General features: G+C 42.2%; 2 protein-coding genes across 7 annotated transcripts; one reads left to right on the plus strand and one right to left on the minus strand.

The window, feature by feature from the left end:
• Window positions 1-437: 437 nt before the first annotated feature.
• On the minus strand, window positions 438-11,932 carry LOC134392960 (protein-L-isoaspartate(D-aspartate) O-methyltransferase-like). 5 transcript variants are annotated; one of them, XM_063117736.1, is made up of 11 exons: window positions 11,862-11,918; window positions 10,437-10,522; window positions 9,860-10,001; window positions 8,592-8,696; window positions 8,280-8,311; window positions 7,525-7,629; window positions 6,699-6,819; window positions 3,917-4,002; window positions 2,921-3,090; window positions 1,441-1,560; window positions 438-928 (listed from the first exon to the last, which is right to left on the minus strand). In XM_063117736.1, exons 3-10 carry the CDS (start codon window positions 9,969-9,971, stop codon window positions 1,455-1,457), a joined length of 837 nt encoding a protein of 278 aa, XP_062973806.1. In that variant the 5' UTR covers window positions 9,972-10,001; window positions 10,437-10,522; window positions 11,862-11,918; the 3' UTR covers window positions 438-928; window positions 1,441-1,454. The 5 variants fall into 5 exon arrangements, with proteins under 5 accessions (XP_062973806.1, XP_062973807.1, XP_062973809.1 ...); XM_063117737.1 differs by having other exon boundaries at window positions 10,417-10,522; XM_063117739.1 differs by lacking the exon at window positions 10,437-10,522 and having other exon boundaries at window positions 11,862-11,932.
• Window positions 11,933-12,516: 584 nt separating this feature from the next.
• On the plus strand, window positions 12,517-19,510 carry CCDC32 (coiled-coil domain containing 32). 2 transcript variants are annotated; one of them, XM_063117717.1, is made up of 4 exons: window positions 12,517-12,700; window positions 14,505-14,760; window positions 15,764-15,920; window positions 18,155-19,510. In XM_063117717.1, exons 2-4 carry the CDS (start codon window positions 14,517-14,519, stop codon window positions 18,291-18,293), a joined length of 540 nt encoding a protein of 179 aa, XP_062973787.1. In that variant the 5' UTR covers window positions 12,517-12,700; window positions 14,505-14,516; the 3' UTR covers window positions 18,294-19,510. The 2 variants fall into 2 exon arrangements, with proteins under 2 accessions (XP_062973787.1, XP_062973788.1); XM_063117718.1 differs by lacking the exon at window positions 18,155-19,510 and having other exon boundaries at window positions 15,764-15,924.
• The last annotated feature ends 7,940 nt before the right edge of the window (window positions 19,511-27,450 follow it).

The following is a 27,450-nucleotide window of genomic DNA, read 5'->3' on the forward strand; positions in this document are numbered from 1 at the left end:
AGTACAACTTGACAGATCTTCTTTCTCCCAACTCCTGTCCTAAAGTGCACTTACATATAAGCAAGTCCTATTGAAAGTCATATGCCTCTCAAGGAGAATTACTTCACACTTTCACTTTGTGAAATAGTACAAGGCCAAATCTGCCCTCAGTTGTGCAGTATTAGGAAGCAGCGAAGTGTAGGCTTACACCTGACTACGTATGGGTTGCAGGGGAATGGGCCATCAATAGTCTCTCTACAGTCAGGGTAGCTGAAGGAAAGCACTATGGCAAGATGCTATCACAAGTCAGTTGTGTCTAAGGCAAACAAGAGGGGAGGGATATCACAATCATGACCTACTGATGAAGACAGATGCTGCAGTGGATAAACCCCGGACTGGTCCAGCAAGGCAAATCTGTCTTATGAATGTAACAGTAGATACAAAGAAGGAAAGCAAAATCAAAGTTCATTATTTTATTAGGTTAAGTAGTTACAAATGCAGTTTATTTCCAGTATTTTTTCTGTTGTAGTAGACTATGGAAAACGTTTCCCAAGTTTCAGATGACCAAATAAGAATTGGTTCCTTATTTCATAGAGTGCACAGATACATAGCTCAATTATTTCTTCCTCTTTAGAAATAAAATCCTGTGTATGCAAATCTATGAAACAGGACAGCGGGACTAATACTACTTGTTAGTCTTGAAACTATCAAGCTTCTTTGTCTCCCAACTTCAAGAGTGCTTGGGGTTGGCGGTAATGAGTAAATTGCTGGGCTGGCAGAAAGGCGTCTCCTAAATCTGTATTTGAGATAGCATCAAAAAGGTCCATTCAAAAAGCAGAGCCATATGTGTTTGTATATACAGCATATGAATGCCTATTCCTTCCAAACGTAGTTCACAGGCTTTCCAAAGATCCTTTACAAGTGATTTAAGTCTTTTTAAAGTTCACCCCTAGAGAGAGAGAATTGACTGTTACTAACCATACATTCACATTTCCCTCCAAAAGGTAAAAAATATTCCTGAAGATTAAGTGGCATTCCTTGTCATGAAGAGTTCAGTTAGTAAACCAATATTAAATGATGGTTCCTTATTTTGGACATAACAACTAACATTAGTTTAATTAAACCAGGATGTAAGCAGCAAGAAAGATAGGGGAAGGGCAAAGAGGGAACAAACAGTCTTGTTGCACATTCCTGGCTGTTAAATTATGGTTTAGTAAGCTAGGAATTGAGCATTCAAACCAAACAATTGTTAGTTACAGTTTAAAGGTACAGAAATAGCTGACAAGCCTTGTCATTTACAGTCCCGCGGTGGGTGGGGGTGGGATTTAAAGCATGAAAACCCCAAGATGAAGATAAGGAGCATCCTTGCAGAATGTGTACACATGAAGATATGCATACAGTCTAATCTCATTCATTCTTACTGGAAAGTAAGTTCTGCTATGTTTAATAGGGCATACTTGCCAATGAGCCTGGGATCACAGCATAAAATGAATAAAACAAATGATGCACCAAGATGATGAAATCATTTTGCTAGACTTGCAACCACAGTTAGAATACTGTGTGCAGTTCTGGTCACTGCACCTAAAAAAAGGATATTGTAGAGTTGGAAAAAAGGTGCAGAAAAGGGCAACGGGTTCATCCCATGAAGCTGATTAGTGGGACATTCAGGACAAATAAAAGGAAGTACTTCTTCACACTGCACCTAAATTATGGAATTCACTACCGCCATATGTAGTGATGGCCACCAATTTGGATGGCTTTAAAAGGGGGCTAGATAAATTCATGGAGGAGAAGGTTATCAACGACTACTGGTCCTGAAGGCTATATGTTAGCTCCAATATCAGAGGCAGTATGCTTATGTACACCAGTTGCTGGGGAACATGGGTGGGAGGGTGCTGTTGCACTTATGTCTTGCTTGTGGGTTTTCTGTTGGCAGCTGGTCAGCCATTGTGTGAGCAAAATGCTGGACTAGATGGATGCTTGGTCTGATCTAGCATAGTTCTTATGTTCATAATTTTTGCTAAATTTTAAGAAGGTACGATATTGGCAATGTAGCCTTATAAAGAACACATGCTTTCTTTGAGTTTGTCCTCTGTGGTTCCCAAGACCTTCCCTATCTCTTCTTTAAGAAAAGCTAATTACAGTTTTTAATAAATTTCATTACAAGCAATGCCGACAACAGAGAAAGGGTGGGATTTTTTTCATTGGTGTTTTATAACCTCACAAAAAGTACGCTTTTATCTAACAAAGCCTAATAATAATAATAATAATAATAATAATAATAATAATAATAATAATAATAATAATTTCTTACCCACCTCTCCATTTGGATCGAGGCGGGGAACAACTTTAAATATAAAATACATAAAATTGACTTAAAAACATAGTATACATTATTAAAATATCCTAAAATTCCACTGGATAGGCCTGCTGGAATAGATCAGTCTTTATAGCTTTCTTAAATGCTAAAAGACTGTTGTTGACAAATCCCCTCCGGCAGGCCATTCCACAGTCAGGGAGCAGCAGAAGAGAAGGTCCTCTGGATAATACTTGTCAGCCTAATTTTGGCAGACTGAAGTAGATTCTTCCCAGAGGACCTGAGTGTGTGAGGTGGATTGTATGGGAGAAGGCGATCCCGCAGGTAGCCTGGACCCCAACCATGTAGGGCTTTAAAGGTAATAACCAACACTTTATACTTCGCCCGGAAACTAACTGGCAGCCAGTGAAGAGATTTTACAACTGGTGTAATGTGGTCCCCCCTAGGTAGACCGGTGACCAACCTGGCTGCCATATTTTGAACTGGTTGAAGTTTCTGGACTGGGCACAAAGGTAGCCCAATGTAGAGTGCATTGCAGAAGTCGAGCCTTGAAGTTACCAGCACATGCACTACCGTCTTTAGGTCTTCCAAACACAGGAAGGGGGGAGCTTATTAACATTTTACCGAGGCCACTGCTTCTCCTTGTCTGTCAGGGGAACATATATCACCCCCATCAGCTGCTTTTCCACAATCTGACCATCTTTTGTTTTGTCATACTGCATCATAACCTGGTTTCCACCCTCTGGTCCAACTGGCAGAATTAGTCGTCCGCCTAGTTTCAACTCATTCAGCAACTGGTAACACACAAGGGAAAAAAAGGATCAGCAAGTTCAATAAAGTAAACTAAAATAATGGATTGGATCCATGTTTGGTCATACTTCATGTAGGCCTAGTGAGATCGAGGGCTTAAGTTAATCACAACTAACTTAAGTCCCACTGATTTTAATGGTTTACTCAAAGTATGACTAAATTCATATCTAATCCATTGGAAAAAGTGAAATAGTTTGATTTGATTGATTTGATTTATTACATTTATATACCGCCCCATAGCCGAAGCTCTCTGGGCAGTTTACAAAAGTTAAAAACAGTGAACATTTAAAAAGTATACAAAATTTAAAACCATCAAAAACATAAACAGTATAAAAACAATGGTATCCATTTAAAAAGTTTCAACGTAAAAGTGAAGACAAACTAAACTCTAGTATCCAGTTCCTTAGGAAGTGCAAGGAGGAAAAAAAGACTTGCTATTGTAACCCAGCTTATTCTATACAAGGTTTCTGTTTGCTGAAGATTTCAGTGAAAGATGCCAACAGTGAAACATTCTCTTTACATCTCATATCGAGAGCGTATAAAATCAGATTGCTAGACAAAGAATCACTGTTTATGAGAAGACTCAGTAAGTAAAGATTGCTAGACAAAGAATCACTGTTTATGAGAAGACTCAGTAAGTAAAGCACCTTACCCTTTTTATTCCATTTTAGTTCTCTTTTCTTATTATAATGACTAATACAATGTCACACATTTTCACAGCAGTTTTCTAAACTTAAGAGATGTTGTAGTTAATGATTTGAAAAAGGCCCTAGCCAGAGTCAAGAGAAATGGGCCACGTTTCTGTCTTACCGCCTTTGGAACTGTGGGGGCAGCTGCTCCAACATGGATAGCATCATAAGGGGCTTCTTCGGGGTACCCCTTCCTGCCATCCCCAACTGTGGAGAGAGAATGTGCAGTGAAGGTTGTTGTTCAGATGGCAGCTTCTTCTAAATATTTCTCCCCTAACTCTCCTTTCAGTTGAAACCTATATGCAGGAGAAACTTGTATGCAGAGTATGTTAGCTTTGGGGGTCCTAAAACTGTGTATGGCAGCCACAGAGAGAAGCCTAAGAGAAACATTGCTCCCCGATAATACCAGCCAAACTAAACGTAACTGGGGGGGGGGGAAACAAATGCAGAAATGGTGGAAGAGGCCACATATTTATCTCTTGTTTCCAAACTCTCAACTTAGCTTTCCCAGTTAATGCCATTTCCACATATATTTTCAGGAACACAACTGGTTTTATAGTTCTATTTGTATGCAATTTAAAAGAAACAAAATTATTATTTGATTTTAAAATTTTACCCCACCAAACATGGCTTTATGGAACCCTCAGGATGGCTAACAATGTTAAAATATTATCAATTTAAAATACACATATTCATGCAAAGTCCAAAATCAACAGTAGCTGAGCAAAATACTTCTCTGGCAAGTCAGAAAACGAAGATGTCGGCCAGTTGGTTAAGGGGAAGGGGCTGTAGCTCAGTGGTAGAGCACCTGCTTTGCATGCAGAAGGCCCCAAGTTCGATCCCCAACATCTCCAGGTAGGACAGGAAAAATGCCTGCCTGAAACCCTGGAGAGCCGCCGCTGCCAGTCAGTGTTGACAATACTGAGCTAGATGGACCAATGGCCTGATTCAGTATAAAAGTCGCCAAAAACAAAAGGAAACCCCAAGTAGCAAGATGATCTCCTAACAATGGACGAAAAATTGGTTAAGAGATAATGGGGATTGTAGGGAGTTAACGAAGTTTGAGGAATTAATTATCAAAAAAGAAATTGAGAAGGGAGAAAATAAACCAATAAAAGGATTAATGAGTGAAATATATAGAATAATGCTTGAGGAAGGGGAGGTGGGAAGTCCAGGAAAGATGGTGTGGGAGATAGTTCTGAAGGAACAGATAGGGCAACAGAGTTGGGAAGGATTATGGAGACAAAGAGTGTTGAAAAATATGTCAGTGAGAATAAAAGAGAATTATTATAAAATTATTTGGAGGTGGTATTTAACTCCAGTTAGGTTAAATAAGATGAGTAACCAGCACTCAGCAAATTGTTGGAGAGGTTGTGGGGGAAAGGGAACGTATTTACATATGTGGTGGGAATGTAAATTTGTGCAGAAATTGTGGAAGATGGTGTTTAATGAGATTGAAGAAATAGTTGGAATGAAGATTGAAGCGACACCAAGAGTGGCATTACTCTCACTATTTGAAAATTTAAAGTGTAAAAATGAAACAAAAGAGTTGATAACAAATTTGCTGACTGCTGCAAGGTTAATTATATCTAGGAACTGGAAGGGGGATTATCATATTGAAGAATGGTACAAAGAAGTTTGGGATATTGCTATTAATGATAAATTGACATGTAATATTAAGGTAAGAAGAGGTATAGCAAAGACGAACGAATTTGATGTGATATGGAAACAGTTCCTAATTTTTGTGTTTTCTAAGGGAAGTGGAAATCCGCCACCAGAAGAGGTGCTAAGATTCTGGAAACAGGAGTGATCCCGAAGGGAAGGGGGTGCACTGGTTGGATTATGTTGATTGTTTATGGCTAACAAGCAGTTAATACTTATATACTCAAGTACTTTGTTATGTAATTGGTTGTATTCGTTGTTTAGTCTGTATGTTATGTTAAGTGGTATCATTTGAAATAATTTTTTTTAAAAAATAAATAAATAACTAAAAAGATGATCTCCTATGTGTGATGCACACATCATTTTGCTCTGGAGAAAATTGAAATTATACCCTTACTTGAATTGCCCTGAAGAAGGACTTCATAAGTCCGAAACGTGTCGGCAATAACAAATAAATATTTTCCCAGGCATATCTCTGTTTCCACCCCTTGCCCTTGGCTTTTTTTCACTCCCTGATTCAGTATAAGGCAGCTTCCTATGCACCTGCACTAGCCTTTTTTGTTTTACAAACAAAAAGAGGGAAAAGCGGTCCTTACTAAATTTCTAAAAAAAGAACTGAGCTGGCTTGACAGGCCTCTTTGGGGCAGGAGGTCCACAATAAGGGTACCATGACATCGGGGATGGAAAACCTGTGGCTCCTGCCCTAGTTTCACAAGCTCCCCCCCCCCCGCCCCAACATGCAATCAATTCAGACCTCTGGAAAGTGTGATATGTCCCCGGCAGCCCAATGCATGGGAAGGAAATCGGAGGGGGAGCGAGAGGAGGCGGCAGCAGAAAGAAAAGGGGTGAGCCACCCTCTTTTGCCTCTGTCCGTGCCCAATGCTGTTTTCAGGACGGCATACTGCCAACGTGCAGCTCTCAACAAGTTACCCATGGAAGAACGTGGTCCTCAACAGGAATAATAATAATAATAAAAAAAAAGCTGCCCAGCCCTGCATTACCTAGAAGGCTCTGTTCCTTTGTCATCATCAGTCTATTCTCCAATTAAGAAGGTAAACTGAGCAGAACCCCACAAATGGTGTCATTGAGACAATATAGAGCAATCATTTGCTCATGTATCTTTTTTAAAAATATATATTTTAGTGTTTTTGCTACATCGCACTGTCCTGGCTAAAGAAAATGAAGAGTTCCAGTTTACCAGTACAGGAATTTGCTCCAAGGTTTCAGACCAGACCACTCACCTAGAAGTTTTATTCGGCCAGAGCTCAGCAAAGTTGGATCATCTTCTCTGACATTTTTTATGGATTCGTGAACAAGCTCTTCAATGTGTTCAATGCCCACTGCCTTCCCTGTGGGACCCACCTGTAGGAGTAGCGACATGCCCTTCAACCTGTGTTACTACTACAAATGCATCATATATATTTTTAACGAGAACAGAGAATTTCCCTTAGGAGAATTCTTGTACAATGCTTGTACAATTTCCATCCACTTACATGTACAGCCAGTTCAAGAATGCCTGAAGAATAGGCCTAGTAAAACTGGTTGCTTAGAAAATGAACAGCTCATTGGCATTTGTTGCTATAACTGTACCCATCATGCATTCTTCGTGGTTATGGAATGTGCTCATCACCACATTCCAATAAAAGTGCATCTTACAGTGCAATCCTTAGGCATGCCTACCCAAAATTAAGTCTCCCCATGTCCAATGGGACTTACTTCCAGGATTTGCAGTCCCAGCCTACCTTTTTGCAGTGCTAGGCAATTTATTTGGTAGGCTGGTGGAATAGTTTCAGAATTTTCTAGAGAGGGGTTTCTTTAGTTCATTCTTTTAAAAGTCTGTACCAAAACTGAAATGCACTATAGTGGATCCCTTTTCATTTACCGAATTTAATATTTTACAGTAGCCAAAAGGTTATTGAAATTGAAATAGTACCAAATATACCAGATCATATTTACAGGATATCTGTTCCAAAGAGAAAAGCCTCACAAATGTGTTTTTAAAAGGGAAAATAGACTATTTCTTCTCCCTAAGGATGCCCAAAGAAATCCGAGCGGCATTCTGCTTACCATCCTAGCAAAGCAAGCCGTGAGGTATCCACTTCCTGACCCTACATCCAGTGCCTTGGCTCCTTCCACTAGCTGGTCCTTCAGTAACTCAAGGGCATGAGCATGCTACAGAAACAAAGGGACAGTGTTTCCCGCTTTCACTTACAGCCATTTTTTCATGATCCTCTTTGTCCAAAAGTGACAGAGCGGCACATTTAGATCTGCAGTTCTACTCAAGATTCAGAGGTGCCAGGTCCTTGGTTACACTCCAGATTTACAAAATCCCTAGTCCATGTGCTCTTATGCTTATTCTCAGAGTACAAGTAAAGGGGTAAACAAGGCTGTTTCTGGCAACTTGAACCCAGCCGATGTTTCAGCTGAAAAATTCCTCCAGCACAAATCCAGGGCATTTTAATTTCACAACAGGCACAAACAAGGCTTCTTGTTGACTTAGGCCACTTATGTGGGAGTCGGGGTTATCCAGCTAGTGCTTTAGCCCCAAAAGACCAATAAACTTATAATGCTTCTAAGGAAGTGGGAAGACCCATAATGGCAGTGCACATAGTTTGCATAAATAAATAAATAAATAAATAAAGTTCCAGGTTCAATCCTGTGGCAGTAATGGGATAGCTGAACCAATGGCCGGACTCAGTATGAGAGAAATTCATACATTTTTGGCCTTTGTGCTTCCTCTACTGAACTTTAGCAATGCATATCTGTCCTCATGTACTGTTTAAAAGATGTGGACAAAAACAGATGTGAAAGTTATGTCTTACCATGTGAGGTGCACTGATTGTAGCCTTGTACCCTGAAAGAAATCCATTGATAAATCTGCTTTACATATTAAGATCTACAGTAATTTGAGCATTTACTATGGACCTACTTTTCCCCCATCACAAATCCCATTCCCTCTGTCTTCCTCAGCAATCCAAAGATTTAAGATTTCCTGCTTTAAGTCTACTTCACTGACTGCAGGCCATTTCAGTTGGATCAATGCCAAGGCACCAATCTGGGATTTCAAGAGGGTAAAGCCACACACAGTGTAGTATCTTCTTTATTAACTGGCATTAACCTATGACATTTCTTACCAATTGACTGAGGAGAGTCCATATATGGAAAATACTTGATATAGTGGGCTCTATCTGTGGCCGACAAGACATCATAGACACGCCGAGATTTAATCACACCATTTTCTACAGAAAAAGAAAGAGGACAACAAGACAGACAGTAGATGTATAAGATCATGTCCACTCTGAAATGGACACCAGCTTATTTGGACAAATTGGCAACAGGCTGGTATTCAGGTCAGTGGCTGGGCTTCTGCTCAGTAAGAAAAATGGCTTTCCAAAGTTTTGTGTAAAATTAAACGGAGGTCAGTCTTGTCCCAAGGAAGAAGTCCTTCACCAACTCTGTGACAGCTTACTAAATGCAATGTGCTGAATCTCTCATTGGTGACCCCAGGTTCTAGTATTTCCTCCCTCCCTCATAATATTAGGACCACTGAGAGATTGGGGTGGGGGAGCAGGGCCTTCCTATCAGTCTTGCTAAACAGTCTCCTTAATTTCTTTTTTCCCTCTGCCCTCCCTGTCCCCTTTTCCTCGTGTGTCATGTTTTTTTTTTGTAGAATGTAAGCCTGAGGGCAGGGACTGTCTTCTTTACTGATTTATTGTAAGCTGCTCTAGGAGCCTTTTTGGCTGAGGTGCATGATAAAAAATACTCTAAATAAATAATAAATAACCTGGGGTCATCCAATGGAGATTCAGGATAGACAAAAGGAAATAATTCCTCACACAACACATAGTCAAGCTATGGAATTCACTACTATAAGACGTGGTGGTGGTGGCTACCAACTTGTATAGCTTTAAAAGGAGATCAGATGAATTCATCGAGGATATGCTACCGGCTATTACTCAAGATGGCTACATATTACCTCCTGTATCAGACGCAGTTCTCCTCTCAATACCCCTTGCTACAGAACATGAGCAGGAGCGTGCTATTGCACTCACGTCCTGTTTGTGGGCTTTGCATAGGCAGTGGTTGGCCACTGTGGAAACAGCATGCTGGACTACATGGGCCTTCCGACTGATCCAGCATGGCTCTTGTATCCTTTAGAAGAACCCCACCCCACCAATAGTCTTGGCTTCAGTGAATTGGCAGGCCTTTGGAAGTGGTGGACATCTGTTACGTAACTCCCTGTCGTTTAGGATTGTGCAGCTATATAATTTTCTTTGGTATAACTCCGGATTTGTTTTAGTTTTTTAAAAGAGAGGCATATGATTAATCATGCACCGTATTCAGATATTTCAGCAGTTGTTTTAGAAATGAACCCTAGATGAACCCTACTGTCTGTACTTACTGAAAAGATTGTTGAGCAGTTCACCATATGTCTTTCCAGTTGAGGTCCAAGCCATGGTTCTTGTCAGCAGCAATCCCACGAGCAAAGGAGCCAAAGGCAGCGTCCAGCTCATCTCATAAAAATGTACAGGGGATTCCTAGGCCTAACCAGCCAGTCATGGTGAAGCAGAGAGAAAAAGATTTTGGAGGGCAAGATCATGTATCATGCTACAGAAACCAAATCCTCTACTAGCAGAATCAGCCAAGATTAAGAATAGATGCACAGACGTAAAAAAAGGAAATCATAGAAACATTTGTGTCCATAATAAAGATTCACATGAATAAAAGTGCTATTTGTGCTCCATAATTTTAGCACGTGTTATTTTTGCAATAGAAGTACAGTTGGATTACAGCAACACATTTTACATAAGGGTGCCGATGAAGACAACCCAGAAACTGCAGCAAGTCTGTTAACAAGGACCAGAAGAGATCATATCTTCCCTGTGTTGAAACAACTCCACTGCTCCTTAAGTTTCCAAGCTCATTTCAAAGAACTGATCTTAGCCTTTAAAGCTCTACCTTTCTCAGGATCGAAGTACCTGTTGGACCGCCATCTCCCACATCAATTTGCCTGAGGCCTTTCTCCAGGTGCCCTTGCCATCTGAAATGTAGCAGGTGTGGGTGACTGGAAAGAGAGTATTTTCGGTTGTGGCTCCTGGCATTTAGCATGCCTTCTCCAGGGAGGCACACCAGGAGCCCTTCTTAATGTTATATAGACATCAGGCCTAAATGTTTGCCTGGACATATAAACTGCTAACATTTGATATTTTTAGCAATACAATCAGAACGTCTATTTGAACAACTGTTGCTGTTTCAGTCTGGTGCTTGTAGGCTTTCTTTTAGTATTTCTATTTTTTTAATTGTACATTCATTGTATCTTACTACTTCTTAAGTAGTCAGCCTGGGAACATACGTCTATGCTGAAGTGTGGGATATAAGTTATGTAAGTAAGTATACAAACATTTATGCCTCTCCTTTCCATAAAATGACCAAGGTGACAAGTATAAAACAATAACAATAACAAACAAAATTAGAATAAAATACCAGAAAAAAATAGACGAGGGCTAGAAATTTGGGGTGAAGCTGGTATGCTAAAAAATTCTTATTTTCAAGGAGAGCGGGCACTGTTTCAGCTGACCTTAGCAGCCACAGTATTCTGGATATCTATGGTGTGGAGAGAGGGGGTGGAGAGGTGAAAAGAACACAGTTGAGGCTACTTCAGGCTCAGAGGGGGAGCAGCCCTCTTCCTCTCAAGGCAGGAATGATGTGTCCTTTTATTAGCCTATATCAGGCTCCCGCAACCTGGCACCCTCCAGATGTGTTGGCCTACAAGGGCACCAGGATGGAGGAAGGCTGGCTGCACAGGCTTGATTGGGGTGCCCCGTGGACCAAATTTGGCCCATATGCTGGAGGTTCTTCAGCCCTTGGCCATATGCATAACTAAGGTGAGAGGAGTGTTGTTAGCCAGGTTGTTCATCCTTCTCTTGTCTCATGTCATGAAGCACATAACTCCCAAGTGTAACACTGCCTCTTCCAGAGATCTAGCTGTAGACTATCCCTCCCCAACCTGGTGACCTCCAGATGTGCTGGACAGCAATTCCAAGCCAGCATGGCCAATGTTATGCTGGCTGGGGGTGATGGGAGTTGTAGTCCAACAGCTGCATTTAAACACTGACCCTGTTCAGACAACACGCTAAGCCACAGTGTTTAAGCATTTTAAAACAAACCTTATGGTTTAGCATGCCATGTGAACCATGGCTTAGCATGGCTGCTACATAACCACAGTTTAACCATGCTTGCTAACCATTTGTTGTAAAAGGGATAGTGAACTAACCATGGCTTAGCGTGTTGTCTGAACAGGCGCACTGGCTCCAAGAAGGTGACTCTGGCCAGGTCAACCGCCACCCCTTTCCCCAAGCACGGTCCCTGGCATACCCGAGCGAAGAGTGGCAGGGCGGACTTACGTGCGCAGTTGGACCAAGTCCTTCTGGACTCATATTCTAACACGCCCTTGCAGCTCTTGTTTCCTATTAGTGCTTTGAACGTAAGGAGGCGGGGCGGCAGAAACCGCTCCTTCTGGTGTTGTTACGTAAAAGGAAAAAATAAAGAGGCGGGCGGGCAGGCAACTTCCGCCCGGTTTCAAGATGTCGTATTTAACTTCAGGAGCGGCCTCTTTTTATCTAAAGAGGCAAGCATAAAACAAAATCAAGGGATGTTTCACTTCCGGTTCCGATTAGGAACCTCCATATATGAGGACAGGGTGATGAAAGTATGTCCGGGAAGAAGCTAGGTGAAGTTGAGGCGAAGTTACAGGCTTCTTTTCGTTCCTGTGCTCTGAAATAATCCCGCCCGCCCTCTATCTTCCCTCTCCAACGAGCAAGGTTATTTTTCCTCATTGAATGAGCCTGCTCCTTCATTGCTCATGAGAACAGCATGCGGGTTGGGTTTTTGCTTTCTCTCTAATCCTCCCTACTTTATTTGGTTTTTTTTATTACATTCTTTTATTTCCACCGACCTTGCCCCTCACATGGATGAGTCTTAACCAGGGTGATTGGGAACCGGAAGTCTAGCTAGAGAACCAGTAGGACTGTGACCCCCCCTTCTCGCCCAACGGGTTTGATGGTGATTGATGTCACTCTCCTGCCTATAGTAGCGGAAAGCTGGGGCCGAACCCCCGCCCCGTTCGCTGATTGGCCAGTTTTGGATCAACAATCGGGCTCCCACTGCCCGGCTGCCTGAGTCTTCTGCCCTTTGTGGCTTCTTAAAGTCGAAGGAGGGGGCAAAGCAGCGTTTGCTGTTGCAGGTAGGGGGAGGGGGCGTCGGGGCGTGTTGGGGGGCTGGATGGGGAAACCACCCGTCCAGGTGCAGAGGAATTGCCACTGGCGGCCGCCCGGGAAGGCCCCCATTAAAGGCCGCCCACCCGTCCCCGTCCCTCGAGCTTCATGCAAAGCGCTGTTCCTCGGCTGGCCCAGGAGAACACCAGCGGCACCAGCACCGCTCCCCGAGGATGCGAGGAGTCTCTCTTGTCTCACAGTCCGTAGTTTCCAAAGCCACTTTTTCTTTGAAATACTTTTGCTATCTTATCATCTAGTCTTTCCCAGCCTGGTGTCTTCGCGTTACGTTGGACTACAGCCCCCATCATCCTCAGGCATGATGAGGCTTGTAGTCCATCTTCTCCAGAGGGCAGCAGGCCTCGTATTCTTCTTTATTTATGTGGCGTACAAGCCTGATCCTTCATCTGCTTTGCTTGGATTGGAAAGACATCCATCCTATCTCACTGATTTCAGTCAGGCTTACCCCAAAGGGAAGTGTGCGTAGGATTGGGAGCCTTGTCGTCACCACTGTCCAGAGAAGTAGATTTGGTTGTGTCTTTTCCCCAAAGCCAACTTGTTGGGGATACTTCTCACCATTTGAAAGAGAGATCACTATAGTTTACTATCTTGACTCTAGGCCATATGAGAATAAACATATATTTAGAACATGGATAATGAAGACATTCATATCCTTAAAATGTCCTGTGACATTAGTGTGTAGGTAGATTTCTCTCAGACCTTCTGAAATAGCAGATATCCTGCCTTTAGTTATGGCTTCCCAGTTCACACAATACAAGTGGGACCTGCAACAAAATGTTGCAGTGTGGAGCCAGCCACACCTGTTTCCATGATGCCCCATTCCGCTCCCCTTACCCTCTGGTTTTCCAACAGTTAACATTCTATGCCTACTAAGCATGCTCAATTCCCATTGGCGCTTTGGAGGTGGGGTGTAAAACCCCTTTAGGCTTAATTTATTTACCCCCTGTAAAGGTCTTTGGTACTTCTGCAAGACTTGGGGTTTCCCCAAGCCTGCTGGTGCCTCCCTTTTGTGCATGGAATGATCCATTTTGGCCACCCTCAGAATTAGCTTAGAAAAAAAGCAAGTAAGGGGTGGGGGACATGATAGAGGTGTGCAGATTTATGTGCAGTGTGGAGAAAGTGGATAGGGAGTCATTTGTCTCCCTCTTATAATACTAGAACCTGGGGCCATCCCATCAAGCTGATTGGTGGGAGATTCAGGATAGATGAAAGGAAGTACTTCTTCACACAGCCCATAGTTAAACTATGGAATTCACTTCCACAAGATATAGCGATGGTCACCAATTTGGATGTCTTTAAAAGGGGATTTGACAGATTCTTGGAGGATATGGCTATTAATGGCTACTAGTCCTGATGAGTATATGCTACCAGTATCAGAGGCAGTAAGCCTATATACACCAGTTGCTGAGGAACATGGTTGGGAGGCTGCTATTGCACTCATGTCCTGCTTGTGGGTTCCCCACCAACAGCTGGTTGACCACTGTGTGAACAGGATGCTGGACTAGATGCACTCTTGGTCTGATCCAATATGGGTCTTCTTATGTTATGTTCTGCAGTTAGGCCAATGTTTGCAGATGTCTGGATTTTTGCAGGTGCTCAGTAGCCACTTGAGAACTTAAAATTCTTATTAACCACCTTTCCCCCAAGAACTCAAAATCCACAGACTTCTCACCTTTGCGGGCTAAAAGGGGAAGGAAATATCTAAATGCGTGCACTGTATTATGCAGCTTGTAAGCCAACTACCTTTTTTTTCAGGATTTCTCCATCATGATCATGACTGAAAGTGTTGACTCTATAGTTGCTATTTCCAGCCAGGACCTCTGGGCTGAAATCTGTTCATCCCTGCCACATCCAGACCCGAATGAAGAGTCAAGCAATGCATTTGCTGATTCCTTTGCAGATTCTTATGTTCACGAAGAGGGGCAGAATGAAGTACTGGACAACTCTTTTCATGCAGACTTTAAGCCCTGGGCGCCACTAAAAGATTCAGAGGTCTATTTGGCATCTTTAGGTCAGTATATTGGGAACTCCTGATTTAAGGGAGTTGTGGCAAGTCGATACCCTAACCAAGTGTTCCCCAACCTGGGACCCACCGGACGAGTTGGACTACAACCCTCCATCATCTCCAGCCAAAATGCTGACTGAGGATGATGGGGACTTTAGTCCAAGTTGAGGAAGGGTGCCCTTACCTTTGAGAAAAGTATACTGTATGTAATTATTACTGTAACTGTCATTTACTACTGTAAAGAAAGAAAATGATTCCAGCTAAATGTACTTGATCGTTACAGACAGCTATTTGTTTTGTGATGGACCAAAGAAACAAGGATGTATTGTAAAATGCATTTACTCCAAAGTAGTCTGTTTAAAGCCAATGGACCTGATCCACAAATAAGCAGACATGCTCTTGCTTGTCTGCCCTACACCCAATAATATCAGTTGATACTCTTCTTTCAAATATTAGTAGGCATCAGGATAATCCGTGGTTCCTAAAATAAAATAAAATAAAATGCACTCCTGATGCTTATTTAAGTATAAATGTGGCTTTGATTCCCTAGCATTGTGGATTACATTCTTAACGTGGGTTTTGGAATGGGAACAGAAGAAAGCAGTGGGGGTGGGTGGCGGGAGATGGTTCACTGAGCCGTTGCATACTGCTGTTATCCTCCGACAAAATTGGAGAAGTCAGGCTATAAAGGAGAAATCTCTGGATGTCACACTGTGATAAAAAGCTTTAAATCAGGGGTGGGGAATATGTCGGGGGGTGGGGGGCAGATGATGTTGGACCGCAAGTGCCATCATCCATCCCCATTGATTGTGCTGGCTGGGCCTGACAGGAGTTACAATCCTCCAATATTTGGAGGGTCACACATTCCCCACCCCTAATTAAATGGTGATTACAATTTATATGAAAACCCATGGAAAAGGTTGAATGTGAAGTTCCTAAATTTAACTTGGCCACCTGTTTTCATTTTGACCCAGGGCAACGTTCTTCCTTTGTTTGATTCTTTCCCTAGAGAGAAGATTAATGAGGATAAAGGGTTTGTCTCAGGAGGTGACCTCCAAAGATATGCTGCATACGCTTTCTCAGGCTAAGAAAGAATGCTGGGACCGGTTTCTGCAGGAGAAATCTGAGTCCGACTTCTATATGGAGGGAACGGAATCCGATGAGAGGTAATAATATGCCGTGAGGGTCTTCTCCTTACAGTACCTGCAGTGCATATGTCTTGCGGAAGTGTCAGGCATTATGGCTGGGGTGAACAACTTATGGCCCTCCAGACGTTTCAGCCTTCAGCTTCCATGATCTATCACCATTGGCTATGCTAGCCCCAAGTTGCCTACCCCTGTATCATGGGATACTCTAGGTAGGGAGGTGAAGGCCTGAGGGGCGTGGGGGGGGGGAAGGGGAAAGGAAGGATCGTTTGGGGTCCCCCCCCATTGGAAAAAATGAACAGCTTTGGATAATGAAATATTTTCTTTTAGAATTTAAGATACTAACTATTTATATAATGCTTCCCAGCCTTTACTCCACTAAAAACTATGTAATAAGAATTCTTTCATAGAAAGACTAGAGATGTAAAATGTCTGGAAATAATGAAACCATGGGAGGGGGGAAAGTTTTTTTTTTAAATCTTCTCTGTAAGATTCTGAGCAAAGTTATTTCTTTCATCACTCATTAAAATTATTGATCTAAAGTGTATTTTACTGATAGACATTTATGCTCAGTTTCCCAACGTGTAAGTAGAATCACCATTGTGCATTCTTGACAGTTTGGGTTACTGGGCAGATTAGAAATGCAATAAATAAATGAATTCTTCAGTAGCTGCTCTGTCGTTGAATTCCATTGTCCTTGGAGATTAGCCAAAGCCTGAAAGTTTTCTGAAACTAGCATAAGACTTTCCAGTTTTGGGCTGGCCAAGGGTTATTTTAATTGACTATATATTGCTCATTATGTTAACCTCTTTTGTTTTCTCGCCGGCTTTCACCCTGGCACACGCCCGTGAGGCTGTGAAGGACAAGTGAACACACATGCATTGAGCAAAATTGGCTTGCCCATTTTCAAACTCCTTTTCGTACCTTGAAGGCTTTTGTTCAAGAGAGCAGAAATACTGAACAGCCCAGCAGCTTCTGTACTGCATAGCCCAGTTCTGTAATTTCTGGCTGACTCTGCATGCCTCTTGCTGGGAAAGTTTAATGAAGAACTTGTCTAACGAGAGCAGCGTATCTTCTTTCCTTTCCTGGTTCTCTTTCACGGAAGACGTTGAACTGTGTTCCTTTAGGGAGGGAGTGGGCATTTTTATGCTAGAATCCCAAGGTCCACCAAACATCACCTGATGTAAAAGACATACACTTGGAGTTAAAAGAATTCTGAGCCCAGGAATTTCTTTTGAGTACCAGAACTGAATGGAGCTGATAGTCCTTCCATAAAAAAAATCCAATCCTGTTTACACCAAGCTTTCTTCATTTCAGCAATATAATTTGGAGTGCGGGGAGGGATTTTGTTGCTGCTATCGCTAAACCGTTTGGAGTCAGCAAACCATGCAAAGATCCACCAGTAGATCCAGATCTACTTTTTTGGCCACCTTCGTTTTAGGGTAGATGTCCTGGCTTGGGATTTGACATTTTGCACGGCCCTTTGAATGTGTCATGAGAGGAGGGTGCTAAAATCATTTAGCTGTCTTTTAATCTTGGCTGCACTCTCACTAACTGTTGGCAGTCCTGCTTCCTTGTGGTAATTGCTTGTGGTCAACAGAAAGACTGCCAGTGCAATCCTAAATGTGTCTACTTGGAATTAAGCCACATTGAATTCAAAGGGACTTTCTCCCAGATTTGCAACCTCACCTGTCCTTCTGAGGATGATGACCCTTTTCTAGCACACACATTATTTCGTTATTCATTACATTTATATCCCACCTTTCTTCCAAGGAGCTCAAAGCAGTGTACACAGTTCTCTTTCCCATGAAATCCTCACAACAACCCTGTGAGGTAGGTTAGGCTGAGAGAGAAAAAGACTGGCCCAAGATCTCCCAGTGAGCATCATGGCTAAATAGGGCATTTGAAGCTGGGCTCCCCCAGTCCTAGTCTTGACAGTGAAAAGGTCGTTCTATTACCTATAGATCAGCCTTCTCCAACTTCCTCAACTATGCTGGCTGGGGGAATCTGGGAGATGTAGTCCAACCCATCTTGAGGGCACTAGGTTGTGGGAGGCTGTTCTAGATAGAAGTTTGATGCATATACATGGTGAGGGCCTGGATTGGCTTGCTTAGTTACCTACATGGCTGACTAGAGCTTGCTGGGAGTTGTAGGACTTTTTTTCTGTCTATACCTGCATAGGATTGCACCATTTGTTTTTTTTACTGCTACCTTCAATTTTAAGCTGCTCTTTTCTGCTACCTTCTTTCTCTCAGCACTCTGGAACACTTGAAGCGCTGGCTGCAACCTGACAAAGTGGCCGTCAGCACAGAGGAAATACAGTTTCTGATTCCCCTTGAAGCTCATGTAGAGAAGCAAGAGACCGAAGAGGAGTCTATGGCCGTAGAACAGTGAAAGGGGTCCGGACCTTTCCTCCTATCTGGGGCCTGATGGAGTTTTAGAACAGCAAGAAGAGGGAAGTGCCAATATTTGGTCGAAGTAGACTTCAGATTCTTTGCACCCTGTCCCGCCCATCACTGTACTTTCTGTCTTACAGTGGGTAGTCCAGTTTATAGATTGTTACAGCTGTAAAGTTAGACATATGCAATCTGCTAAGAGGACAGAACACAAAGTCAGTGGATGCACACTTTGGATGATGTGATGGACTGGAGTAGGATACGCCAGTGAAATGTCTGTTTGCTCGCTTCGTTTTTCTACCTTTTATTGCCTCTCTGTGTCATTCCCAGAGCATTTTGTTGTATTGCATTTGAAGGGCACTGATCCTGTATGCCACACTCTTTGGCCGAATGTGTCAACTGGCTCCCATCCTGCCTTGAAATGTGTGGAAGGCTGGACTTTCCAATTCCAGTATACGAAAACGTATTTTAACATTCCTTTCCTTACAGTTAAATTCCCTAATGTAGCCTTTCCCAAGCGGGTGCCCTCCAGATGTTTTGGATTTCAACTCCCATCAGCCCTTGGAATGCTGGGAGTTGTAGTCCCAAACATCTAGAGGGCACCAGGTTGGGAAAGGCTGCTAATGTATCCCTCCTAAAGCTGAAACGACGTGTGCCATGTAGTTGTGCCTATCTTTTCCTCAACTCCTTTTAACTCAGAGGGTGCCTGTATCTTCTCCCCTGTGAAGTGAAAAGCAACTGGTGGGGCACTTACATAGTCAGCAACACCACCACCATTGCTTTTAATTTTTTAAAAAAACATAAACACAAAAGTGTTTGGGGAAGATGCTCACCACTGCCTGGTTTCTGTATTTTCAGCTTTGTGGGTGGGGGAATCTTGTTTGTGTGAACATTGTTATTTTTGTCCTCCGAAAGGAACAGGCTTTGAAGCTGACATTGTGATGCTTATCACCTTAAAACTGTTTTTGAATTTATTTGCTTTGCTTTATCATTCACATTAGTTATGGACCGATGTTATGATCTTTCCAAGAATCTTTTAAGTTTCCAGCAAATAGATCTGTATCTGTATGCATGTTTTCTTCTTCACCTTCTTGCTGCTGATTGTATTCTGAAACAATCTGGAACCAAAACTGTAGCAATTTCTTGGAATAAATAAGACGACTTATTAAAATGAGCACTGAGCTGAAATAGGAGGATTTTCTCCCTCCTCAGTGATATGTCATTGTACTGTTTTTCTGGGGGTGCAGGCAAAAGGGGGTGAAGACGTTTGTCCTCCAGCCGCATACCTTGACTTCAGTGTCTCTCTACCTCCCCTACTCCACGGCCACCCATCCTCTTTCCCTGCTTCCTTCTTTGATACCATTTTCAGGCAGCAATCCTATGGATGCTGAGACAGAAAAAAGTCCTACACCTCTCACCACGGCTGGCTGGAGAATGCTGGGAATTGTAGGGCGTTCTGCATAGGATTGTCCCTGGAGGAAGCGATACCGCGGCCCCTAAACAGCATCTGAGGGGATCATAGGATAGTTCAGATTCCCTTATCTGCTGTCTCCAACCTCAGAGCGAGGAATCTGAGAATCAACCCCTCTCCCCTGACCCCTCACAGTCCTCCAAGAAAAGCACCTCTGAGAGGGGGAAATGGGTTGTTTCTGTGGGCGGGAGGGGGCGGGGAGACCAGAGAGGCCAGGGTAAGGCTGTGCTGAAGCGGCTCCAGCCTCTTTCCCTTCCCTTCTGAAGGGCAAAAAAGCCTGTCTGGTGAAAAATGCAGGGTGTGAGCACTGGGAAGCCATCCTCCGCTCTGCATAGGATGACTGTAAGCCTCTGAGTTCTGGGGTTTACGCTTATCATGGGTGCCACCCATAGGATTTTACCCTTAATCAGTCAGCAACCCCAATCCCTTGCCATTTTATTCCATTGACCTTCTGTGTCTTAAATAAAACTGTCAAGTAGCCAATCCGATTTGACTACATGGTGACATCGTTGAGGGCAAACTCAGCCTGAATAACTTAGGGTGTGATCCTCTGCATGTTTAGAGAGAGAGAAAGTCCTACAACTCCAAGCATGCTCTGACCATACTGGGAGTTGTAGGACTTTTCTCCCTCTGAACAACATGTACAGGGTTACGCCCTTATTTTGTGATCGGTGTTGTTATGTGCCCAAATTTGAAAGGCTCTAGGACCACCTCATTGGTCCCTGAAAGTCGAAGAGTGATTTTATAAAAAGTGATAAAGCAACAGCCGATTGGGATGATGATCACCAGCAAATCAGCATGAAAATGGAAGAAGGGCTTTATTGATGATTGCAAAGCTTCGCTTTGGTGCAATGCAGTGCATCACCGTTTTTAGCACTGAAATTTGAGTCTGGAGAAAAATTGGCATAGTACCCTTAAAAGTATGCAGATAGGAATATGCAATTCTGAAGGTGTTTTTTTTTTTAATGCATGCCATGCTTACTTTCTCTCCAAAATTGTAGAGAGGTGTTTTACTGACATTATCTGAAAATAAGAATCCAATAAAATTTGTTAGACAATACGTATCAAAACTTGGGGGAAGTTTACATTTTATTATACTTGATTTAAGGTTTAGCCCAACTCTGGATGTTTTCTGCTTGGAAATTGCATTGAGGATGGTGAATGGCATATTTTGCTGGGGGCAGGGAGGTTGTAGTTTCGGTATTATTGATTTGTAGAACGAACTTTTAAAAATTGCTTTCAATGATGTCTATCTCAATCCAGCAAAAGAAAAAATAATAGATGCCTGTGCAGTAATATGTACTTTGATTTTGTGTACAGTAATACAGTATTCTGTATTACGATAGAATATCTTATAATTTCAGAACTAATTTATATTTTGATGATGAAGTACTTTCCCTATTTCTGTCCTTTTAAAGGAAGCTAGTGATATATGGATTGTGAATATGTATGTCAGGCAGAGCAATCTCAAGCAAAAGCTTTCCACTCCTTTGAAGCTCAGCTTCCATAATAAAAAGAAGTAACATTATTATAGGATATGGTGCTATTGACATTGTGCTAGCACAGGGGTTGGGAATGTCAGCCCAGAGGTCAAATCCAGCCATCTTGGGGACCCAATCCATCACTGGAATGCAGACCCTGAGAGTTTCCCCAAAACTTTGTAGCCCAATAACTGAAGCTCTTTGGGTGGTTCACAACAAACCACAAAAATTACAAACCACAGCATTCTAATAAAATGTAAATTTAAAACAATTTAAACAGCTAAAAATAATTTCAGTAAGATACAAGACCTGTTCAGGGCAGCTGATATAAATGCCCGATCATATGGCATTAAATGCCTGGGAGTAGAAAGCAGTCAACCTGGCCCCATTGTTGGTGCCAGGTGGGCCTCACTGGGGAGATGGTTCCATAATCAGGGGGACACCACTGGACAAGGCCTTCTCCCAGGTTGCCACCTTGTGAGCCTCTCTTGGAGGCAGCACTCGGAAAAAGGCTTTGGATGTTTAACACAGTGTCCAGGTAGGTTCACGTCAGGAGAGGTGCTTTGTCAGGTATTGTGGTCCACGAGCCGTGTAAGGTTTTATAGGGTAAAAGCAGCACCTTGAATCAGGCCCAGAAACATACAAGCTGCCAATGCAAGTGGGCCAGAATTGATGTTATGTGCTCAGACCTTCTGGTCCTGGTTAAGTGGAAAAGGTTCAGAACAGGCAAGTTTATGCTAGGCAGCAGGAGAAGCCATTGTGCAAAATGAAGTGAATGGGGAGAGCTCTCCAGGTTTCACCTATCCACTTAATGGTAAGGATAGACGACTTTGAATGAACTCGGAGGAACTCAAGAGTTGCTGTCATTGACTGTTACTCTGGGGTTCTTTTTGACTTCCTGGATGATGTGCCGATTTGTTCTTGGAGAGATTTTAGTAAGACCTGAGTAGTGTGGTTGCGGTCTTGAACCTTCTCCATTTGTCTGACAGTGGATTGGTAGAGCCTCAAAGCCTTAGAAGTGATTTTCTAACCATTTCTAGACTGATCAGCAGCAATAACTGATCTCTAAGATCCTCAGAGATGTCTTTTGATGGTGGTATGACGTGTTTCTACACAACCCTATGGTGAAGACCAAACTCGCAAAGTTTCTGCAGCTTTTATAGGGTGGCGTCTCCCAAACTCACATTGAAGATCAACATAACTACCTAATTATGATTCTAATTATTTAATTGAGCTAATGCAACCAGAGATTGACTAAATTTTGCACATACACTAACTTTTAAGTACTTGTTTGCCTATTTTATTTATTTATTTATTTAATTAATTTAAAACATTTATATCCCGCTCTATATCATTAAGATCTCAGAGCAGCGTACAGATAAAAACACAGTATAAAACAATAAATATGCACAGTTAAAAACAAATTATTTTATACATCATTTTATTTCACAAGACATGGAATTGGTTGATATAAACCTATTTAGAAAAGGACTGGTTTTGAGTCACGAAGGCTATCATGGTAAAACTGAAATTTCCATAATTATCGTTATGGTTCACAGACTTTTTCTTACTGTATATCTCTCATCTTGGTCTTTCAGTCACTTTTGTTAGTCACGTGGAAACCCTGACATCTGTGGGTTAAGAACATAAGTAGAATCATGCTGGATCAGACCAAGGGTCCATCTAGTCCAGCATTCTGTTCATATAGTGAACCGCCCAGAGAGCTCCGGCTATTGGGCGGTATAGAAATGTAATAAATAAATAAATAAATAAACCAGTTGCCCCCGGGAAACCCACAAGCAGGACATGCATGGAACAGCACCCTCCTGCCCATGTTCCCCAGCAACTGGGGTACATAGGCATACTGCCTGTGATACCAGAGGTAGCATACAGCCACCAGGACTAGTAGCCATTGATAGCCTTCTCCATGAATTTGTCTAACTCCCTTTTAAAGCCATCCAATTTGGTGGCCATCGCTACATCTTGTGGTTGTGAATTCCATAGTTTGACTATGTGTTGCGTGAAGAAGTACCTCCTTTTATCTGTCCTAAATCTCCCACCAGTCAGCTACTAGTACGAGGGGGGGGGATGTCTCTCTATGCACTTCCTCAGCACTGAATAATTTTGTTCACCTCTACCATGTCCTTCCTTCCTTACTTTTTTTTTCTAAGCTAAAAAAATCTCAACTGCTATAATATTTTCCCATAGGGCAGTTGCTCTAGCAGCTCGATCATTTTAGTTGCCCTTTTCCCAACTCTACATTGGCCCCATTCAGAAGACACCTTAAACCACGGCTTTAACCATGGTGGTTAAGCCAGAAAGTGTTATTCACCGTGGTTAACCAAAGGAAGTGAGGCAGGTGGCTAGTAGGAGGAGGGCTTTCTCCGCTGTGGCACCCCGGTTGTGGAATGAGTTCCCCAGAGAGGTCCGCCTGGCGCCTACACTGTACTCCTTTCGTCGCCAGCTGAAGACCTTTTTATTCACTCAGTATTTTAACACTTAATTTTAACTTGCATTTAAATTATACTGTTTTAACTCTGTATTTTAACCTTATATCAATTTTGCTGTGTGGTTTTATCCTGGTTGTGCTTTTTATACTGTATTTTGTATTTGTGTTTTTAACCTGTTGGGTGTTTTATGATGGTTTTAATTTTTGTGAACCACCCAGAGAGCTTCAGCTATTGGGCGGTATAAAAATGTAATAAATAAATAAATAAATAAATAAATAAATAAATAAATAAAAGCCATGGTTTAAGGTGTCTTCTGAATGGGGTGGTGACCAGAACTGTACACAGAATTCTAAGTGTGATTCACGTGATAGATTTGTATTAAGTGGAGTACGAACGTGCAGTTTTATTTTCAATTCCTTTCCTAATTATGCCTACTAACATGGGATTTGTCTTTTTCACAGCAGCCGCATACTGGGCTGACGTTTTCATTGCAGCAATCTCAGGAGCTGCATGAGGCCATGTGTGCCCCCAAGCTAAGCGTTGTGGCCCTGTAACATAAATCAGACAGGGCGAAACAAAGGCAAAGACATGGAAAAAGCTTCACATCCCCAGAAAATTGTGATAGTCTAAAATCGAACTAGCTTCGTGCCTTGCCTAGAAAAAGGTGGGACTTTGATTTTGTTTTGTTCTTCTGAGTATGTCCTATTTAGCCGAAGACAAAAGAAGCACACAAGCAGATCCACGTGTCCTCCTGGTATTGTATATGGATGTGCAGTGCCTGGTTGCAAACTATAATTTCATTGCACAGTTATGACAGTATTTTCTGCTAAATTCAAATGGAAGCGCCATTAAGTAATTTTCCAAATTCATGCAGGAACGGCTTTCTTTGTTCACAGGTCAAATGGGACTCATTTGGGATGATGTTTTAGTGCCATTTCAAAATGTAAGGTTAGAACTAATGACAGCAATTGTGGTAGACCAGAGAGACGTCCATTAAAGCGATGTTCAGTTCCCTGTGGGCCCAGTGTTGATGGAGGTTCTGTACCTTGAATGTCACCCGGGTTCAGCCAGATGCTTCAGGGAGGGGCAGAAATGGGACAAAGGCAATGGACCACTTGTGTTGTTGGCAATAACTTTTCAAAGGCATATTTGATCTGCAGACTCCTTTTTTAAAAAATTAGCAATTGTGGTTAAACTCCATTGATAGGTCTTATTTTAGATTTAGGACAAATATATCCATGAATTCTTCTAATTCCCCTTCAAAGGCCTATTTTAGCCAGTGTCTAATGACAGTAAATTCCATGTGTTAATTGTCCATTATGTGAAGGACTACTCCCTTTTGTCTGTCCTGAATCTACTGCCAAACAGTTTCATTATATTAAGAGGCAGGGAGCAAAATTGCCCTCTGTCCACTTACTCCATACATAATTGCATGTTTCTCTATGATTATGGCTTGTATGCAATGTTAGTCTAACTGAAATCCCATTTATTTTAATGGGTCTACTCTAAATAGAATTAACAATGGATGTAACCCTGTATCCCCATTTAGTTTACCCTTTGTAAGGAACTAAAAAGCCCCAAACATTTTATTTAATAAAGCCAAGTGGTTTCTTTCTATTGAGGTTTTTTTTAAAAGAAAAAACTTTCTTTCTTTCATTCTTTCTTGTTAAAATGTATACCCGTCCTTTCAAATACATTATCAGGGTTGCTGAACATATGCTACTTTTGCATAAATGACAGATATTTTAAGGACTATAACAAAATTCAATTTTCTTTATATCACAGAAAAAAGCAAAATAAAAGATGAGTTCTTCCTTTTGCCATCCCACTATTTTACAACATGAGTCAGTTTTCCAATGAAAGTATCAGTTGGCTGGCAACCTCTCCTTCTTAGTCTTAGTCAAAATTGGCCACTTCCATATGCCAAGTTCTCTTAATACAACCAAGGATAGTGCAGTCATGCTCTTCCAGTTAGCAGCATCTGTCATTCTAAGTAACCTAATAAATTCATCACAAATTCTAAATCAGCATGACTTTGCCCCGGGGGGACTGCACACCTGGTTCAGTCCTGGATCAGTGTTATCTCTGCTTCCTTCCAAGCCTTCCTGCAAATTTGCCCCATAACTCCATCAGGCTCTGGTGCCCATGTAAAGCAGGAAGGCTGCTTTACATGGGCACTCAGATGCCAGCCCCATTGAGGAGAACAAGGCTTGCTCAAGGGATTGCAGCCTAAAACACTTGGCTCCCCTATCTCAGTCAATGGGACTATGAAATTTAGCTTATTTTTTCTCCCTCTCCTATAATATTAGAACCCAGGGTCATCCCATGAAGCTGATTGGTGGGAAATTCCAGACAGATAAAAAAAAGTACTTCTTCACACATGGCACAATTAAACTATGGAATTCATAGAACCATAGAATAGTAGAGTTGGAAGGGGCCTATAAGGTTGGTCTTTCCTCTCTTCTCGCCATCCTCCCTAAATTGTGCATGTTTATCTGTGGAAAGTGGTTACTAGATGATGATGATGAGCATTTAGTCAAACTGTTTTAGCAACACAAGAGCCCTTTAAGGTAGGCCAATTGCACTAAGAGATTGTATTCTGTTTCTAAGGAATTTCTAAGGCTGGGCATGTTGGGGTGGGCATGCCTTCTTGAGGGTGGCCATATTGTCATGTGACCAAGACCATACCCCCTTGTGTCCGGTCATGTCAAGATGGTCCTGTCTTGGGGGTTGGGCATGTTGAGGTGGGCATGCCTCCTTGAGGGCAGCCATATTGTCCTCCTTTTTGGTTTCCAAAATATGGCCACCCTTTATAAGGCCATCGAGTCCAACCCCCTGCACAATACAGGAATCCACCTTAAAATTCACCACCAAAAGATGTAATGATGGCCTTAATTTTATAAACATTTTATTTATTTATAGTTTGACCATCGTTGAATCATGTCCTTAGTTATTTTAAAAAATTTATTCTGCACACATACAAACAGACACACTATAACTAACTAATAGGGCTGTGCATGGACCCCCCCGATCCGCAACTTCCGGATCGGGTCCACTCTGCGCCGATCCACCAGTAGTCTGCTCCGCTTCACTGTGGAGCTCCGGATCCAAATCAGAGCTCCGTTTTTTCCTCCACAGACTTACATTGAAATCCAAATGCCTATAACTTTTTTTCTGTTAGTGTTCGAAACCTCAAAATCAGCACCATGAGAGCTTATCCATGTATCCACCTTCATGACCAGTTGGAAGGAAATCCGAGCATCCCCTGATTTTTGGGGAATTTGTGAAAATCCGACACCCCATTTTCAGAAATGGGATTTACTCTGACATTTTTATAGATACAAATGTGGACATGGGCACCCTCACAGATGCCATCTAGATCCACATTCATGGCAAATTTCAAGCAAATCCCATAATTCCCTGATTTTTGGCGGGTTTTTTTCCTTTTAACTCACCCCATTTCACACCCCTTTCTAGAACTCCATCAGTTTTCATTTTAGAAACCTCAAAATTGGTACCACGAGAGCTTATCTGTGTATCCACCTTCATGCCCAGTTGGAAGTCAATCCGAGCCTCCACTGATTTTTGGGGAATATATGAAAAATCCCCCACAAAGGACAGTATGCCCATAAGGAAACCATACCTGCCCATAGGGATCCATTGCAAAGTGCTTGCCCATAGCAATCAATAGCACAGATGATTTGGGGGAATCAAGATTTTTTTTCTAAATAAAGATCTTCATCTCAGGTGAAA

The sequence above is a fragment of the Elgaria multicarinata genome, chromosome 2 (genome assembly GCF_023053635.1).
Source record: "Elgaria multicarinata webbii isolate HBS135686 ecotype San Diego chromosome 2, rElgMul1.1.pri, whole genome shotgun sequence".
NCBI classification, from domain to species: Eukaryota; Metazoa; Chordata; class Lepidosauria; order Squamata; family Anguidae; genus Elgaria; species Elgaria multicarinata.